At 27.7% G+C, this 18,857-nt stretch overlaps 1 protein-coding gene across 3 annotated transcripts in view; it reads right to left on the bottom strand.

Moving 5' to 3' along the window:
* Positions 1-10,185, bottom strand: part of LOC113790202 (uncharacterized) — a 32,354-nt gene extending 22,169 nt beyond the window's left edge. The window contains exons 1-4 of one of the 3 annotated variants that reach the window (XM_075824888.1): positions 9,960-10,185; positions 9,046-9,819; positions 5,584-6,503; positions 4,599-5,496 (exon numbers count right to left, since the gene is read on the bottom strand). In XM_075824888.1, coding sequence (XP_075681003.1) covers positions 4,599-5,496; positions 5,584-6,433 — 1,748 coding nt within the window. In that variant the 5' untranslated portion in view covers positions 6,434-6,503; positions 9,046-9,819; positions 9,960-10,185. Of the gene's footprint in view, positions 1-4,598; positions 5,497-5,583; positions 6,504-8,183; positions 8,371-9,045; positions 9,826-9,959 lie in introns of those variants that run through there. The other 2 variants (XM_075824887.1, XM_075824889.1) reach the window with 2 other exon arrangements.
* Between the last annotated feature and the right edge of the window lie 8,672 nt (positions 10,186-18,857).

Raw genomic sequence — 18,857 nt, 5'->3', positions numbered from 1 at the left:
TGAATGGAACTGATCATTGATCAACCCAACAACAACAACAACAATAAAACACAGTACTTGAAATTTCTATTCTTTATTTTTTTTTTTTTTTTGTCGCTGAAATACAATGAATGAATGAATGTTATTGGAAAAAAAGGCGCGAGATTCAATTGACTTTCATTCATTTTTTTCCCCTTATTTATCTCGTTAACGCCAATCATCAGACAGTAAATTCGACTGAAAATAAAAATGAAAATCAAAAACAAGTAAACAATATACTGTTTGGTTCAATTGTGTTTTACACAAAACACACACACACACATTCTCTTTCTTTCACTCGACAATGAATTCAGAAAATGAAAAAAAAACAAATTGGTAACACCGGAGACATATATCTGTTGTGTACAGTATAAATGTCTAACGTCTAGATACCACATTCAATTCTTTCTATTGCCCACACAATATAAATTGAATAGGATGAATTGAATGAGAAAAAAAAGACCCTGTAAATCAAATATGAATAACCAGAAAAAAACTTGATCAAACAATTGAGACTTTTGACTTTTTTTCCATTCATTCATTCATTCAATGATTGAATAGATTCAAAGATTGTCAATTGATTTCAATGAAAGAAAAAAATCATAATCATCGACAAGTTTTTCATGTGTGGAAATGAAATTTTTTTTCAAAAGTTTCACTTCATTGTTCTATTTTTTTTATATTCTACACTGTATTACTTGATAAACAACAACAAAAATGACACGGATACAAAATGTCCAAACAAACAAACAAACAAAATTAAACAAACAGGAATTTTTAAAACAAAATTTTGAATTGATCTATATCGTGTTTTGTTGTTGTTGTTGAAAAAAAGTTATCCATATAATAATGGGGCAACTATTTCATCATCATCATCATCATTATCTTTGGATGTCATGGATCAAAATAGTGAGAAGATCGATTGCCATTTTGGGGTATTATAACAATGAAAATTTTTTTTCACGAGTCTTCGACGACGACGACGATGACTATCATCATTATTGATGTCGACGGCCATGAATAATGTGGTACGATTTGTTTTTTGATTTTCACCTTTATTCTTTAGCTATTGTTACCTGAATGATGATGATGATGATGATTGGTCGAGTAACGACCATTATCATCCATGAAATGATTTTTTTTTATGAACAAAAAAAAATTTGTCGATCATCATTCATCGATTGATCGTAGTCAACTAAAAAAAAAAATAACTAGGTCCTATTATCCGGTGATCAACACAATCATTTTTTGTTGTTTTCGTAAAAAAAATTATCATCAAAATAATGTTTTGCTACAAAATTCATGTTATGGATAGTGGAAAATCATTTTGGACAAAGAAAAAATCGATAAATTTTGTTTCAAAACAAAAAAAAACAAGTGTGAAATTGTTATTTCGATGATAAATGTGTCACCGAATCAAATAATAATAATAGTCATTTCCGTGAATTTCAGTTGTGAAAAAAGAACAACCACTACTGAACAAGACTCTAAAAATCTATAATAGTTGTGAAAAATTCTTTGAACAAAAATTCACAATTCACAATTGTCATATTGATGATTCAAAAACAAAAAAAAAGAACAAAGTCAGCAGGATTTTCATTCTCATCAATAATAATCATATCAGAGAAAATTGACTTGAAAAAAACCAAAAATTCTGCAATTACAAAATTTTGAAAAATGATATAATTTTCATTTTAGTTGCCATGAAATGATTCCATATCCATACCCATATCATAATAATCATAATATGCTTACACGCGCGGTATTTAAAAAAAACCAATGGAAAAAAAGTGTCAATGTCACACATATACTTAATGTGTGACATATCATATACACCCCCTCAAATTCAAATTTCATGTCTTGACTTGATTTCTCATCATCATCATCATTTAATTTCATTTGCAATGGTCTCGCGGTATGAGACCGTTTTATTTTTGTTCATGGAAAAAAAAGAAAAATCCAAACGAATAAGATAAAAAAACGAGCAAGTTCATTCATTATATTTTCTTGTCCATGTTTTGACAGCTTGTAAATTTTGACATTTTTTTCCTCTCCTCTTTTTTTTTGTTTCTTGGTTAAATTAATGAAGAAGGAATCACTTTTGGGATCCCGTTCCTAGTTCATGTGAGGTCTTCTTTTTTTTCTCTTGTTTTAGCTGATTTTCTGGCAATTCAAGAATTTGAAAATTTCTTCTTGTGTGGCTATATGTTCATTCATCCATTTTCCACTAAAAAACAGAATTTACCGTATCGATTATGATTTGGAATATTGAAACAAAAATATCATCAAATGATGAGTAATCAGCAAATAAAATATTATGATTTTATTTGAAAAAAACGTGCCAAACAACATTCAAGAATTTCATCAACATTCAATTTGCATATTGCTTTCTACAAAAGCAATAACATAACCATAACCAAAAATGAAATAAAATCATCAAACAAAATAGATATTTATGACCAATCCAACAACAACAACAACAACAACAAGATTATAATGTCAAAACAAGAACAAGCATAACATGCGTAGGATACAAATTTACAACAACAACAAAAAAAACAGTAAATTTTCACATACAGATGTTTGTTTGAAAATATTCAACAAAAAAAAAAAGATTTGAAATTTGAATCGTATTTTTTTTTTGTGAATATATTTTAATTCAAAAAAGATATGGATCAAATGACTATTTTGTGTGTAACGTGTGTGTGATTGATAATGGATAAATGATTCAGACATCAGTAATATTTTTTATTTATTTATTTTTTTTGCATAAGTTTAAACATCCATTCATTATTCATCAATATGTAATATGTGTGTCTGTGTCTGTGATGTGAACATTTTTATTTCAATTTTTTATTTTCCTTTTTTGTTTATTATATGGTCAATCATCATCATCATTATGGATGAAATCTGATGAAAAAGAAAATCTCTATATATCTGAATGAATGAAATAGATGTTGTTGATTATATACTTTTTTTTCTTCTACATTTATGTTTTATGTAATAGAAAAATTTTTACAATTTTTTTATTCCATGTTTCCAGACTTTAATAATCATTAAGATGATGATGATTGTCGGCAATCAGACAAAAACACACACACATATATTATGTATATGTTTGTGTATGTGAATGATTTTAATAATCTTAATTGAAATTATGGAAATGATGATGATGAAAAAAAAGATTTGAAAATCTTTATGATAAGTATGTTTGGTTTGTTTGTTTGTTTGTGTGAATCAAAAGTGTTGAAAGGATTAATCTATCTAATACAATCATTTAGTTGTGGTTGTCATCATCATTATTATCATTATAAATGAGAAGTTGTCATTGGATTTTATTTTTTCTCACTTATTTTATCAATCGAATGTGAGAGAAAAAAAGAGAAAATCAATCAATCTTTAATCATTGATGAATAATGGCAGATTTTCTTTTTTGCAATTTCGGGAGCAACATTTATTCATGCCATGGGATAATCGTACAAATCATTCAGTCAAAAAGTCATCAAATTTTCGAAGAAAGAGATAAGATAAACACAACATAACGAATGAAAATCAATTGACAATGTCATTGTCAACTGCAGATATGAACAAAAAACATAAACAGGTTAGTTTAGTTTCCTAAGTTTCATCTGAAATAAGGGTGTGTGTGTGTATGCAAAGCACATTAAGGAATTTCACTCAATAAGACAATTGTTTGTCATAATTTGCATATTTTCGAACGAAAAAAAAATTGTCATAGGTAAAAAAGAAGCTAAGCTATTTGTGTGTGTTGGCGTTAGTGGCTTTGAATCAGAAACCAGAAACAAATATCCTCACTGTATACAGAATTGGGAAAAAAATATTTGATAAAAGATTTGTAGATTTCGCGACAATTTTTCCACTAAATCTTATCACTTACACTTTCATAAATAAGAACTTTAAACATCATCATCATCATCATCATCAAGCGTGACACTATAGCATTATCATTCATCTGGGCATGTAGCAAAGTGACAGATGGCAGGAAATGGCTAATTTTTGTTATGTATTTTTTTTTCTGGCCAGGTTTTTTTGTTGTTACTGCTCCTGTTCATCGCTATAATATACCCAGCAATAACAACAGAGAGAAAAAACAGGCTTTTTACTTCGTTAATAAAAAAAGAAAATAGTCTATACTCGTTGTTGAGATAAAGAAAGAAGAGAACGAAAACCTTGTCATCATCAAATGACATTTAACATTCCCACCACCAACAACCATTATATTGCATTATATAGCTATTAGTTACAAGCAAGCTACTTGTATTTTTTTTATGAATTTTGATAAGGTGGGTTTTGTCATCATCATCATCAATGGCGACGATGATGACGACAACATTCAATATGATTGTCACCAGACTTTGTCCCATGTAAATTTGATGCATAAAGTGTATAAAAGTATCAAACGAAAATAAACAAAATTGATTAGGTACTGTGTCAATATATAAAGAAAATGTTGGTTAGAAAATGGGAAATGAATTTTGCACCTATATTGGGTGCATGTAAATAATCAAAAATAACAATAATATTAAAAATTTATAAATTAATTATTTAAAAAAACTTACCTTCCAGTTTTTGTTATAATCATTTCGGTACCAAGTTCATGAAATTTATCCCATAATTCTTTATTCTCTAAATGACATTCAACTTTTGCCAAATTTTCACAATTATATTTTGGTTTTAACATTGTTGCATATGGATTAATTTCCGATGATGATGATGATGATGATGACGAAGATGATGATGATGAAGGTGATGATGATGAATTAGTTGATGCCGGTGATCCATTTGTATTTGATCGATCTTTATTTTTTGTTTGATTTTTTGTTTGTTGTTGTTGTGATTGATTTGTTGTTGTTGTTGTTAGCAAATCTTTGGAATTAGATGATGATGATATTGTTGATAATGCCGGTGATAATGATCCAAATGATACTGATCGTGGTGAATCGACTACAATTGCTAATTGTTGTTGTTGTTGTTGTTGTTGTGATGATGATCCATTATTGTGATTAGAAATTGATTGTATTGTTCCACTATTAGTATTATCCAATTGACCATTATTGATTGATGCTGTTGATGTAGGATAAATAACACCCGTATGTTGATGATGTGGATGATGATGATGATGACCACCACCACTATTAACAATATTTGGAAATGTTGATGGTACATATCCTGAAGCCGTATTAAACATTAATGCAGCATGCATTGCTGCCGCTTTTTGTGCTGCTTTTTGTTGTGTATGATGATGATGTTGTTGATGTGAATTCAACGTTACAAATGAATGATGATTATGATTATTATGAATGCCTGACTTAGAATAATCAATCATATCAAGAAAATTTGAATTCGGTGATAATGGTGATATTGGTTGATTAGGTATGGATGCATTGTATGGATGTGATATACATGATATAGGTAACGATGATGATGGTGATGATGAGACCGACAAGTTTAAAATACCTATGGTTATTATTATTATTATTTTTTTTGTTAGTCATCAATTCAGATATTGTACAAAGATTTTTATTTTCATTTCAAAACATTTACCTTTCATTGGTGATTGTTGTTGACTAGTAGCCGATTCAGCTGTCAATGCTGGTTGTGGTGATGGACGTTGATGATTTGGATAATGATGATGATGATGTGGATGATTATTATTAGAACCAATAATAGCATTGATGGAAAAATCAGTTGATTTTGTTGTCGGTGGTGGTAGTGGTGGCGGCGGTGATCTATCATTCATATGAGATCCTTTTTGAGATGATGCTAATATATGACGTTGTTGCATTTGTTGATAATAATGGAATTGTTGAAGATAATTTGAATGTATTTCGGCCATTGATGGCTGTAAGTATCCAGTATTATTTGGACCCATGTAATTATTATTATATTGATTTATTGTTTCATTTGATGATGATGATGATGATGTCGTCGTTGTTGTTGTGGTTGTGTTATTATTGGTTGACATAGTAGAAATTTGATCAACAGAATTTGTTGAGGCAGTTGATGTTGTCAATGATTCTTGTTCATCATTTGAATTTGAATTTTGTATATTGTTATCAAAATCGGTGGACAATTTTCGTTTCAACGATGTTGATGATTGCTGTGTCATTGTTGTTGGTGGTTTTGGTGGTGGTTCCATATTTTCCTGATTATTATCATCTAAATCTTTAGTACGAACATTATTTTCATCATTACGATTATGATGATGACGATTTCGAATAATACCACCAATAACACTACTATGATCAGAAGATGATACAGTTGTTGCGGATTTTAATTTTTTCTTTTTTAACGGTGGTGGTGGTTTTAATTGATGTTCCATTGATGTTGGTATAATATGTATAAATTTTTCACGTGCCACCAATGTTTCTTTTGTTTCAGGTATATCAAGCATATTCAATTTATATGAGATTATATAATGATGATCACAGGCGTCAATGTAGATTTAGATTGTCAATTCATCTCTAAATTTTTTTCCCAAAAGAAATAAACAAAATTAACATTTTAATAATAATTTAAATGGATCTAGATTAATTTATTTGATACTTTAAAAAAAAGTTAAACCTTGATAAGATATATCTTATCATACATTAATCTTTTTTATTTTGGTTGAAAGAAGAAAAATATTCGGGCGTGTTTCACATTATCATTGAAAAATAGATGATGAATCAAAATGCACCATTAAAATCAACATCAGTTCAAAATAACACCATCTAAAATGTTATGTAATTTACTTTATTTTTCAAATGTAATGCTGTCAATCAAATTCAAAAAAAACAGAGTTGAATGAGAGCAAGAAAAAGGGAGAAAAAAATTCCTTCATTTTCTTTTTTTTTTTTTTTTTTGGTTACCCGGTAATAGAATCCGACTTATTAACTAATGATGATGATGAATTGTGTTTTTCACAGGAAAAAACACAATTAATTAGCCTATTTTATATTCAACCTTTTTTTGTTTGTTTGATTAAATTTAGAAATGTGTCAATCAAGCCAGAAAAAATCTATGTGCTGAATAATTTCACACAAAAAACAAAAAACAATGATGACGACAATCATTACATCAAGGGTAAGTGTTATTATAAAATGTCTCACCCATCTTGGATATTGTTATATAATTTTCTCATCTAGTTTTAATTACACTAAAAATTAGAATCAAAATTCTGGTCATCAAAAAGAAATTTTATTTTGTTTTAATGACACAATCATCATTCAATTTAATGAAAAACCTTGATGAAGGTCAGGCAAAGAACAAAGATAATTATGATGATGATGAAGATGATCTACAATTCAATGATCCATGTTTGACATGTCTTATACTGTCATTCAATATCGAATATTTTCACATAAACAACAACAACAACAAAATGATCAAAATGACAAAATCATCATTGATTTCAATCAATTTTTTTCATACGCATCATTCTTCGAATGATGATTGACACATTCAGGGTGAAAAAAAAGAGGGAAAAATTGAAAAACGGTAAAGTAGAGGTTTGTCATCTAAATCAAGTTAAATTTAGTAGCGAATATAGTGTCAAATTTGGTATCAGTTTTTTTTGTTCAATGTTGTCACACAATTGAAATTGTGAACAAAAAATTTGGACAAAAATTCAAACAATTACATGGCTATCACAACAATAACAACATTGATGATGATGATTGGCAGCAACAACATTCCGAGAAATTTCCCGTGAAAGATTTGATCATCATTATCATTAAAATAAAATTTTTGCTAGACTTTTTTTTTGGAAAAAATGGATTTTTTTCCACAGTGTCACCATCAGTTGTTTTTGTTGTTTTTCATCTAGATGTCAATAATGATGATGATGATTTAGTAGTTTCTTCGTCGTTGTCGTCGTCATAATTCATGATCGACGAACCGAAAAAAAGAATGGATTTTTCTTTTGTTTTTTTTCAAAGCAAAATGAAATTGGTTCTATGTTTTTTTTCAATTTATTTACACTCATCATCATCATCATCATCATAGAAATTATGAAAATGGAAATTTGTACTCGGTACAGCAAGCTATAGCTATATTCGTTGAAAACATTTGGTTGAAAATGAAAAACCAGCAAAACAAAAAAATTTACATAATTTTACTATTTATTATGAAACAAAAACAAAAAACAAAAAATTCAATTATACTTGTCCTCAGTTCATTTACAAGTTTCAACACACACACACATACACACATAATAGACAGACAATAACACTTATAACACCAAATAGACATTTATTTCAAATTCAAATGATAATGATGATGACAATGGTGTGATATGTGTGTGTGTATGTGTGTTGTGTGTTGTATAAATCCACTAATCAAAAATTGTCATTCATTTTGAAAAGAAGAATAGATCATTTAGCATCAATCAAATGTAAACTGTTGAATGATTTGGAAAAACAAGCGAGCTAAATACTTTTCAATGACAAGAATTTCAATGATTTTTGAAATGAAAAACATCAAAGTTTACAAAAATACAAGGGCGTTTCCATGTGTGATTGAGTGAAAATCATCATTTCAATTCAATTTAATTTCTTTTGAGATTAGAAAATTTCATACAAAATAATGTCAAGTGTTATGATACAATCATAATGGTGATAATTAATACGGATATATTTATCATTTCAATCCAATTATCAATGACAATGGTGAGAAAATTTACCATTTGTCACCCCATCTTCTACCCCATAAGAAGATACACATATCCTCATCATCATTATTACATTTAAAACTAATTGATAATTTATTAATTGAATTAATTAATATTTCTGATATGACACCGATATGAGTCGATAGCAAAAAAATAAATTATCATTAAACAAATATCCAAAAATTTAAACCACCACTAAAGTAGCAGAAGAATTTTGTCAGTAACTACAAACACTTGAAATCAATTGATAAATATTAATCAAATCATCATCAATATACACTGTTTTTCTGCCTTCCTTTCATATCATTCAATTGAAAATTTTCATATTAAAAAAACTTTAAAATAAAAATAATTACCTAAATGAAAACGATGATTCAAAAAAATTGATACATTTAAAAAATGATGATTATAAACTTGATGAATTAAAAATGTTTTGGATTTAGATTATAGGAGACACAAAGAAACAAACAAACAAACACAAACAAACACAAAAGTCAATGAAAACTGTAAATGTGACGAACGAATGTGTTATTTTTAACGAAAACTAGAAAAATCAAATCAAAAATCCATCCATAATATATGCAATATGGATGATGATATTGTCGTCGTCGTTGTTATTATCATCAACAATAAAAAACAAACACAAATCTTTTCGTAACTATGACAACAAATTGATTACCTGTTGATTAATTTGAAAAAAAATATGGATCGATATCTTATTTAGATGTATTTGAATTCTGTTCAAAATTCATTTCAAAATCAATTGATCGATGTGTGTGTGTGTTAACAGGTATGATTGTTGAATATAACTAGTGTAAACCCGCGCGGTAATGTTTTGATGATACGATATGATGAGAAGAAATATCAAGTTTGTGGTATGATCAAAACAAAAGCAACAAAAAAAATCAACACTATTATTACTTAAGTGTGGTAGTGGCCATAATTTATCAATGAGAAAAAACTAAAATGTGTGAATGAAACATTCATTAAAACTAGCTTGATTGGCTTAACAACAGAAATAAATGACAGCCCCTTTCTGTCTGTTTGTGTGTGTGTGTGTGTTTGTGATGACAGCCAAAATAGTTGAATGATGATAATGATGACACCAATAACGTGTACAATACAAATGGCTATTTATTTTCGAGAAAAGCAAAAAAAAAAAAATAACAAAATTTAAATGGGCTGCAATTTTTTGCTGTGTTTGGGTAACACCTTTTTCATACTAATTTCGATACAATACTTTACATCAATTCAAAAGGGCGGTACATACCTACCCGTGATGATAATACATGTATATCATTTTCAAATGAATGAATGAATGAATGAATGATGATGATAGCTAAAGCACTAGTTCGCGCATCATCACTTTGTTTTAAAAAAAAATTTTGCCGCATCCATAATCATCATCATCATGGCGATGATGTTGTTGTTGATGGTGATGATGATGATCAGTAAAACTAAAACTAAATGATGAAACGAACCTTCTTAAAAGTTTTTTCTTTTTAATTTCGATGAAAATCTTGATACAAACATACTTAATGTATGATTTTGATCAAAATGAATGATCATATGATCAAAACAAAGTTAGAAGAAAAAAAAACATCAACAGGATTGATGATAAGTGATGATGATGATGGAAAAAAATTTCTCATCTCCAATGATAATTGTTAAAAAGAGAGGTGAGAGAGAAAATTGTAAAATTCATTTTAAAACAAAACAACACAGGAGAAAAAAAAGGTTGCAAACCTAAATGATTATTATTCAATAAAATGTTGTTGATGATGATTAAATAACCGATCATCATCATCATCAAACTCTAAGGATTGGTGTGTGTGTGTCAGTGTGTATGCATACACTGACCACCATCATCGATCGAGATCAATATCAATCACACCAAAAAACAGCAAAAGATCATTGACATTAAATTTTCAACAGAAGAAAAGATGAGAATTGATTAGAATGGAAAAACACTTTTATGCAACGGGAAAAACAATCTATGTGAATGAAAATAATTAACATTTGGATGATGATAATGATGATAATAGTGATTGTTATGTTCATTATTTTATAGTCACATCATCATAATCATCATCATTGCTCTATACAAGTAAAACAAGATTGAATAAATCGAAACAAATGAAGAGAGAAAATAAGTGTCGGTTTGATTAACGATGTGTGTATATATACCGCATCATCATCATCATGCTTACTTTTAGCATCGCCATCAATTTCATAACACAATAGTAACTACTGAAATGGATTGGATTTTTTTCAGTCGGTCGGTTTGTTTGTTCATTTTTCAAAAATATTTTCAAACTTTTTAACATCATAACAACAGCGAACAAATTTCAAAAATTTTTTAAAAATAAATTCCCCATTCAAAGTGTGTTGTGTCGAAATAAATTCAGTAGCTCGAAAATCCATGATTCATCTAAATCACCCACCACCAACGACAACCAAAATTTGACAATTATGAACACTGTGTGTGTGTGTGGCCATGCATTGATTCAGCAAAATTATTAGTAACTTCGGCTTGATAGAGATAGTGATAGTGTGTTATGTTGTTTGAATAAATTATCATTCAACAACAACAACAACAAAAACCTGTAATATGATGATGATAAATAATGACATGACAATAACTTTTTCAGTTGAAGCAAAAATGTATAAAAGTTTGATTGAATCAAAAATAAAATTAAATGATAATTCACCGATACACGCAGTGGAAGCAAGAATATTGTTCTAAATTGTCCATGACAAAAAAAATGAAAAGAAAGAATCAAGATTCTTATTCAATCACAATACGAATCTTGATTTTTGTCTGCTGCTGCTGAAATGAATGACTTTTCACAGATCAAAATAATGATGATGATGATGATGATGAACAACAAGAGAATTAGAATCATGAAATGAAAAATGGCTTACATTCAACACTTTTTCATCATCATCATCATCAAGATCTCACTTTTTCACTTGACTTGAATACTAAAACTATGAAATAAGAAAAATTACGAAGAAAAAGAAGAAAATAAAAGAAAAAATCGCAAACCTCATCAACAACAACTGAACCGAATATATTTTTATGAGAGAAAGAAAAAAGATTCTTACTTCTGTCTAAAGTAATTTTCTTTTCTTTTTTTTTTTTGTTTTTCGGGTGATAATTATACATACACATCGACCGAAACACACACACTAAATATAAATATGAAAAAAACATAGTGTAGAATGAATGAATGATTCTCTTTTTTTATCAAACAACAATCATGAATTCATTTTTTTGTTGTTGTCTATATAATCAGCTCAATCAGCTTTTATTATTTCAAAAAGTTTACATTCTTATATATTTTGTTGCAAATATCCATAACATGATTAATAATTAACATCTTTTTTTAGGGCAACGCTAAACTATTTAATGAAAAAAATTAGGAAATAAATATGATGATGATTTTGACAAAAAACAAAAATAGTGATGACGATGATTAATATTTTTCATGGGGCCCATCAATGATTTTTAATCAACATCATCATTATCCTAATATACAATTGATAAAAGATAATCAAAAAAAACACAATGAATTAAAATTTGGAAAAAGCGATACCTATCGGATGAAAAGGGAATCAATTTTTTTTTACATCAAGATTTTTTTCCACAAAGTTCGCTTGACCATTCGAGAGAAAAAAAAGGCTTGTACAATATTGAAATTAACCAGATAAAAAAAAGAGGGAGAAAAAACACATCATTTATATACACAGACACACACAGAGAGATTAACCTTGAATTTGTAAGGGCAACAAAATAAAAAAAAAGATTATAAATTTAAAGATCAAATAATGTCAAGCATACAGGTAGGTAGGATACGATTTTTCAAGAAAATTCAATTATCAAATTGGGATGAACTGCTATTATTGATATGACTGGCTTGGAAAAAAAAGCTCCACATGATGTGCCATAAGAAGAAGCCAGAAGCTACAAAAAAAAAACTACAAAATTAATGTCAATCACCTTTTGTATATGGTGTATGTTTAGACCTAAGTATTTTAAAATTTAAAAAAAAATTTTGACATTTTTAAAATGTACGATTATTATCCCCTTATGGATTAGTTATGTATTAGTTATTTAGTCGGTTAGTTAGTTTCGCAGGTCAAATGTTTAATTCAATGATGTGTTTGGAAAAACTCGTGTCATCATTTACGAATAACCAACGACCACCATCATAATAATCATCATCAAGATGTCATCCCTCTCTCAAGATAATCAATGACTCTCTTTCCCTTCCTTCTCATAACTTTAAGTTATGTGTGTGTATCTATTGACTATGCCCATTTTGATTGATCAGTAAAAAAAACACAGAAAATCTTTGAGCTTGAAATATATAACAACAACAACCCGGAGACTGCTTGGCACCATACCGTGTATTTATGGCCCAAAACATAGAAAATAAATAAATAAATAAACTTTGAAGAGCAAAATATTTCGATATAACCAGATTCTGGTTTGAAAATAGCATCATCATTGGGTTTTTTTTTCGTTTATGATCAATTTCTTCAATATCAGTGATCCTGAAATGTAAAACGATTTTGTTTATTTTTGCTGAATTTAATCAGTTAAAATCATCATTTGACAATTATAATAATGTTTGATTTTAGCAGAAAAGAAAATACATTATGATTTTTTGTTTTGACAACAGCAATTGAAAGTGAGGGAATAAATTACTATCCTGTATGATTAATAATGATTATTTGAAATGGTACACACACACACAAACCAAAGGAAAAAACATTATCATTTTTTTGTGGAATTTTAAATATTTCATTAGCAAAACAAAAAACAATCTGTCAATCAATCGATTCAATTCAATTCAGAAAGAGAGATGATTACCATCCATCATGTAAATGATTAGCAATTAGTAATTTTTAAATTTTTAAAAAAAATTTATCAATCAATTCTGATGATATCATCAATTTGATCAAATGAATTGATTGAATAACTATTTGAAAACATCAGTTTAAAATAAAACGATCAAATGTGACAACAACAACAACAACATATATTCAAAACAAACAATCATCTATGTTGACACACATTATGGATTTTTTTTTATTTGTTCAAAAATTATTTTTATGGTAAATTGAACAGATTGCTAAATAATTAGTCAATGATTATTGATTATGCTACTATTTATTGATAATTTTTTTCCGTTTACTTTTTCCTTTTCTCTATAGTTTGTTTATCGAAACAATCCCGATCATATTATATTTGGTTAATGATAATGGCCCATCTATGTGTTGTGTAAATAAACAAAAAAAAAATCTGAAAAAAAGGAAGTTAGATTTTTGGAATGTTGAATGAATGAAGCAATGAAGAAAAAAACAAATTAATCGTTATTTGATTATCGATATTTCTGGTTGTATTTGGTTCTCATGGAAATTTTTTTCTTCTTCTTCTTCTAAATCGATTGATTATCAAATGATGATTTTGGATACCAGGAAAAAAAGGCAATGACAAAAATTGTGTTTTTTTTTGTCGCCAAACACCCACCATATTGTGTTAACAATTGTCAATGAATCAAATATTAGCAATGAAAAATTATTGATTGATTTGTATTTCGTATTGACACTTACAATACATAAGGGCTTGCTGTTTTTTTTTGTTGTTGACATTTTTTAGATAAGCATTTTTTCCTTTCTATCATTAATTTTTCTTATCAACAAAATATAACGGTAAATAGTTTGGTGTGTCATATACACAAATATCGTTTATTTCCAAAAATTAATTCCAAGAAGAAAAGAAAAAACATTCGAAATTTATGTTTATTTTTCTTGTTGGAACGAAAATTTCAACAACAACAACAACAACAACGACAACAAAAACATCAATGTATAATGATCATATCATTATCATTAGAAAATTAGACAAATAAATTTATGACATATTCATTCATTCATTCAATAATTGTGTGTGTGTGTGCATCTATTATAAACCACAGGAACAAAAAAGAATTTGCAGAAACTAAATTGAATGAATGAATGAATGAATGAGATGGCAAAGTAATTAAAACCATTAATCTATTCTATGATTGTTTTTTATTTGAAATGCGCGTTGCATTTTTAATGTTTTGTTGTTTTTTTCCTGTTGCCATGTTTCCAGTTTGTGTCACCAATGTTAAAAGTTGATTTGTTTTCTTAACAATTTTTTTCATCTATAAATAGGAAAAGATATAATGAACAAAAAAAACGAAATGAAATGAAATGAAACGAAAGAATATCAAAGTTCAAAGGCATCAAATGGGAAACGAAAACATATAGCCAAATTGCAATAATCTTCATTCATTATATTATGTGAATGGTGAGGACTGAACCATAATAATCGTTAAGATTTTTTTTCGATTTCATTGAAACGAAAAAAAAATAACAATAATAATGATAACCACGATAACAACAACATTTTCTATTGAATTTTTAGCGGCAAAAAATAAACCATAATATAGAAATGATAATAATAACAACAACAACAGCAACGAATAGTAAACATTATTTGGCCACTTGAAAAGATAAAATAAATAAAATTCGATCATGGATAATATAATCGATATATTCGGCATATGTTATGTAAATTGCCCAAAAATGTTTTCATATTTTCTTGGTCAAAAGAAAAAAAAATTATTTCGGAAATGAAATGAACCATATTATAGCCACCATGAAATGAGCAAAGAAATTATTTCATTTATTTTCACATTTCGAAATGTGAAATTTACGCCGATTCATTATCATCATCATGTTATTATGGCTAGCCCATATCGATATTTTAGGCTAATTTTTTTTCTTGTTGTTGTTGGCCCATTGTTTCTGTTCACTGACAATGATGTAATTGAGTATTGTATTCAAAATTACAAACAAACGATAATAAACAACGATGATAATAATAATCGTTAAAAAAATACAGAATACTTTAACCCGTTCTTTTATAATGATGAAGATCTCTATTCGTTATTCGATAATTGCCATCTCAATTTCAACAACAACATTAAGTTTAAATGAATGAATGAATGAATGAAAACAATGGCAACGAAAAAAAACAACAACAACAACATCGATAATATTCAGGCCAGTTTATCATCATTATATGATCGGTCAACTCACGATAATGATGATTGAGAATTGAGCACAAAACAAAAACGTAAAAAAAACTTTAGTGAACTTGGCAAGAAAAAAAACCATAATAATAGTAATTGGACAATTTTGATTGAATTTTTTTATTTAAAAAAACATTTGTTTCATGATAATGATTTGAATACAATTCGATTGTTGATGAATATGAATTTGAATCGGAAATTCTGATTCGATTCGACAAAAAACAAAAATTTCATTCATAATTTTTTTGATTATTGAATTGAAAAATTTCAAAGGCGTGTTTCATTGAAAAATATTTTCACTTTTACAAGAACAGGTCGGCATTTTATGATCAAAATTACAGATCATATCAGACTATCATTATCATCAATTATTGTTTATGGTAGCGTAGCATAATCAAATGGATGAAATTCAGAAAAAATTGTTAGGTGACGGTAGCACGCGTTTCATTGAAATGTCTCATTATTATCATAAATATGATAATGCTATCTTGATTTAATCAATAGCGAGTTTTCCAATTTTCAATTCATTCATCATTATTAATAACATTAATTAGACATTAGATGATGTTTGAATGAAATGATTCCATGGTCGATTTGTTCTATAATAATCAATTCTTTTTTCCTAAAAGAAAAAGAATCATTAATATGATTATGATAATGATAATTCGTGACTTTACCACCTTTTTTGTCGGCAAAGTAGAAAAAAAAACGATTTGTTCCAGGCAGCAAAACAAAAATTTCATTAAAAACAACCATTGAATCGAATTTGAGCAAAACAGGTGAAATTTTTCATTTATTTCGCCAAAATGTCTTCGTTCGATGTTCGTTTTTTTGTTTTGTTGTTGTTGTTTTGTTTTTTCAAGTCCTTTCAATAAATGACGTGACGTTCGTATATGGCGAATGAATACAAAGAATTCGAATCTTTGGGAAAAAAAATCACGTTCCAAAAACAAAAGTTTATTACCTGAATAATTTCCTAATATTGTCAGCCCTAAACTAATGATAATGACGAAGATGATGATGATAATGGAAAAAAATATATCGAAATTGCACACAATGACAACAAAATTCATTCATATTACCGTTTGGTTTTTCTTTCCTTTCCATTTATTTCTTATTATTTCCCCTTTGTTTCAATCTCACAGAAATCATCATTTGTAAATTCATTAATGTGAAGAAAAAACAAAACCATTAATGCTACCTGTATTACATACAATTGTGAAGATGATGATGATGATTAAACCATGTCTAAATATTGTCCCGAAAACATCATTAAATTCCAACCAAAAAACAACAACAACAAAAAATCTCACGTGTATTGCCCATAGACAGAAAACCAAAATGTCCTTAATGATCAGATATTATTATTATCTACAGATCATCATTATCATCACAACCAAATAACAATCCTAGTGTAAAATGAATGAATGAATGATGTTCATCAACGGATTTTTGTTTTTGTCTTTCCAACAAACAAAAACAACAACAATAAGCAGTTATAAAATAAACGAACAAAATGATGATGATGATGATGACCATAAATCTCATCCCTATCCTATTTTGTATCTTGTTAATTATTTTATCATCATCATCATGTAAGGCGCCTATATTAACCATCATCATCATCATCATCAACGACAATAATCTTATTTTGTTGTTGTTGTTGTTTTCGGAAAAAAAATCTCGTTAAATTCAATTTTCTTATTGTTATCCTGCATTACTATATATCATTTTTAATGATATTTTATTGTGAATTGTAATTCTTCATTGTTCATTATCATCATCATCATCATGATAAAGTTTTATTGTTCATTTTTTTCATCATCTTTTGTCTTTATTCTTTTTCTATGATCCACAATTGAATAACTATATTTTTTTTGTCTAAAACATGTCATCGATTCAATTATACATCATCAGTGGTTTTTTTTCGAAACAATCCTGTCATATAGGATTGTTTATGTTGTATTGTGTTATGTCAATTGTATCATTAACATCGAAAAGAATTTTTTTTTCAAAAAGAAAACGGGTCATCATCATTCATTCATCTAACATAATGATAATGGCGATCATCATCAACAACCACAACAATGATATACTTGTCACATATGAATACGAATACAGATTTTTATCGTTAAATTTTTAAAATTAAAAATTTCAAATAAAATTTTACATGAATTTTTAATATTCTTTAATTTTTTTTGAGTGTTAAATTTCAATCAATGATGTTTATTTGATCGTTGATATTTACAAAAATGTAAATTTGATAAGTGATTTTATCAATCTAAAAACAGAAAAAATATGAAATTCAATTTTCTTCAATTCTATATGGCTACTTAAAGTGTCATTTTTTGTCAATGCTAACAAACCAAAATTCACTTGTTTCATTAATACCAAGTAAAATTATCAAATGTAAATGGCGACAAATTGCTTATCATTTTCAACAACAACATCCAAAAATTGTCATGTTTAACCATTAAACAATCTGTATAGTTGTGTATATGCATCTTATATAAATGGATTGATAGTTTAATGGTAATCAAATGGCCATCAAAAAAAATGGTGTTGAACAAAATTTTCTATTTTGTGGGTTTTTTTTATCAAATCCTAAAATGATCAGAAATCCATCGTTTTTTTTCACTGGATAATAATAAGGTGTCTAGCCGATAGATAGATAGATTGACGACAAGATGTCGTCAATCTGCACCATGAAACCAAAAAAAAACGACCAAACTTACCATTACATCATTATTATTACTTATTATCAATCATCAACAGATCTTAAGACACACAATTTTTCCATCATCAATTAATATGATAATAATGATATGAAATTTGTCCACTCAGGAAAAGAGAAAAAAAACATTTTTCCAAACGAAAAAATTGTATTGAAAATTATGTTTTTTATAGCATTTATTTTTCATCCTAATTATGATGATAATTTGTGCCACTCGTCTTTTTGGTATTTTTTTTCTCTAGATTAAATAATATATTCATTTCTTATCGGAAAAAAAATTAGAAAAACCTATATATTTCTT

The sequence above is a fragment of the Dermatophagoides pteronyssinus genome, unplaced genomic scaffold, assembly GCF_027571235.1.
Source record: "Dermatophagoides pteronyssinus isolate colony J.1.1.1.1 unplaced genomic scaffold, Derpt_VIB-CSIC_2022.12 sq0002, whole genome shotgun sequence".
In the NCBI taxonomy this organism is placed as follows: domain Eukaryota; kingdom Metazoa; phylum Arthropoda; class Arachnida; order Sarcoptiformes; family Pyroglyphidae; genus Dermatophagoides; species Dermatophagoides pteronyssinus.
The sequence above is the reverse complement of the archived record's forward strand: the minus strand, read 5'-3'. Positions and strand labels throughout refer to the sequence as shown.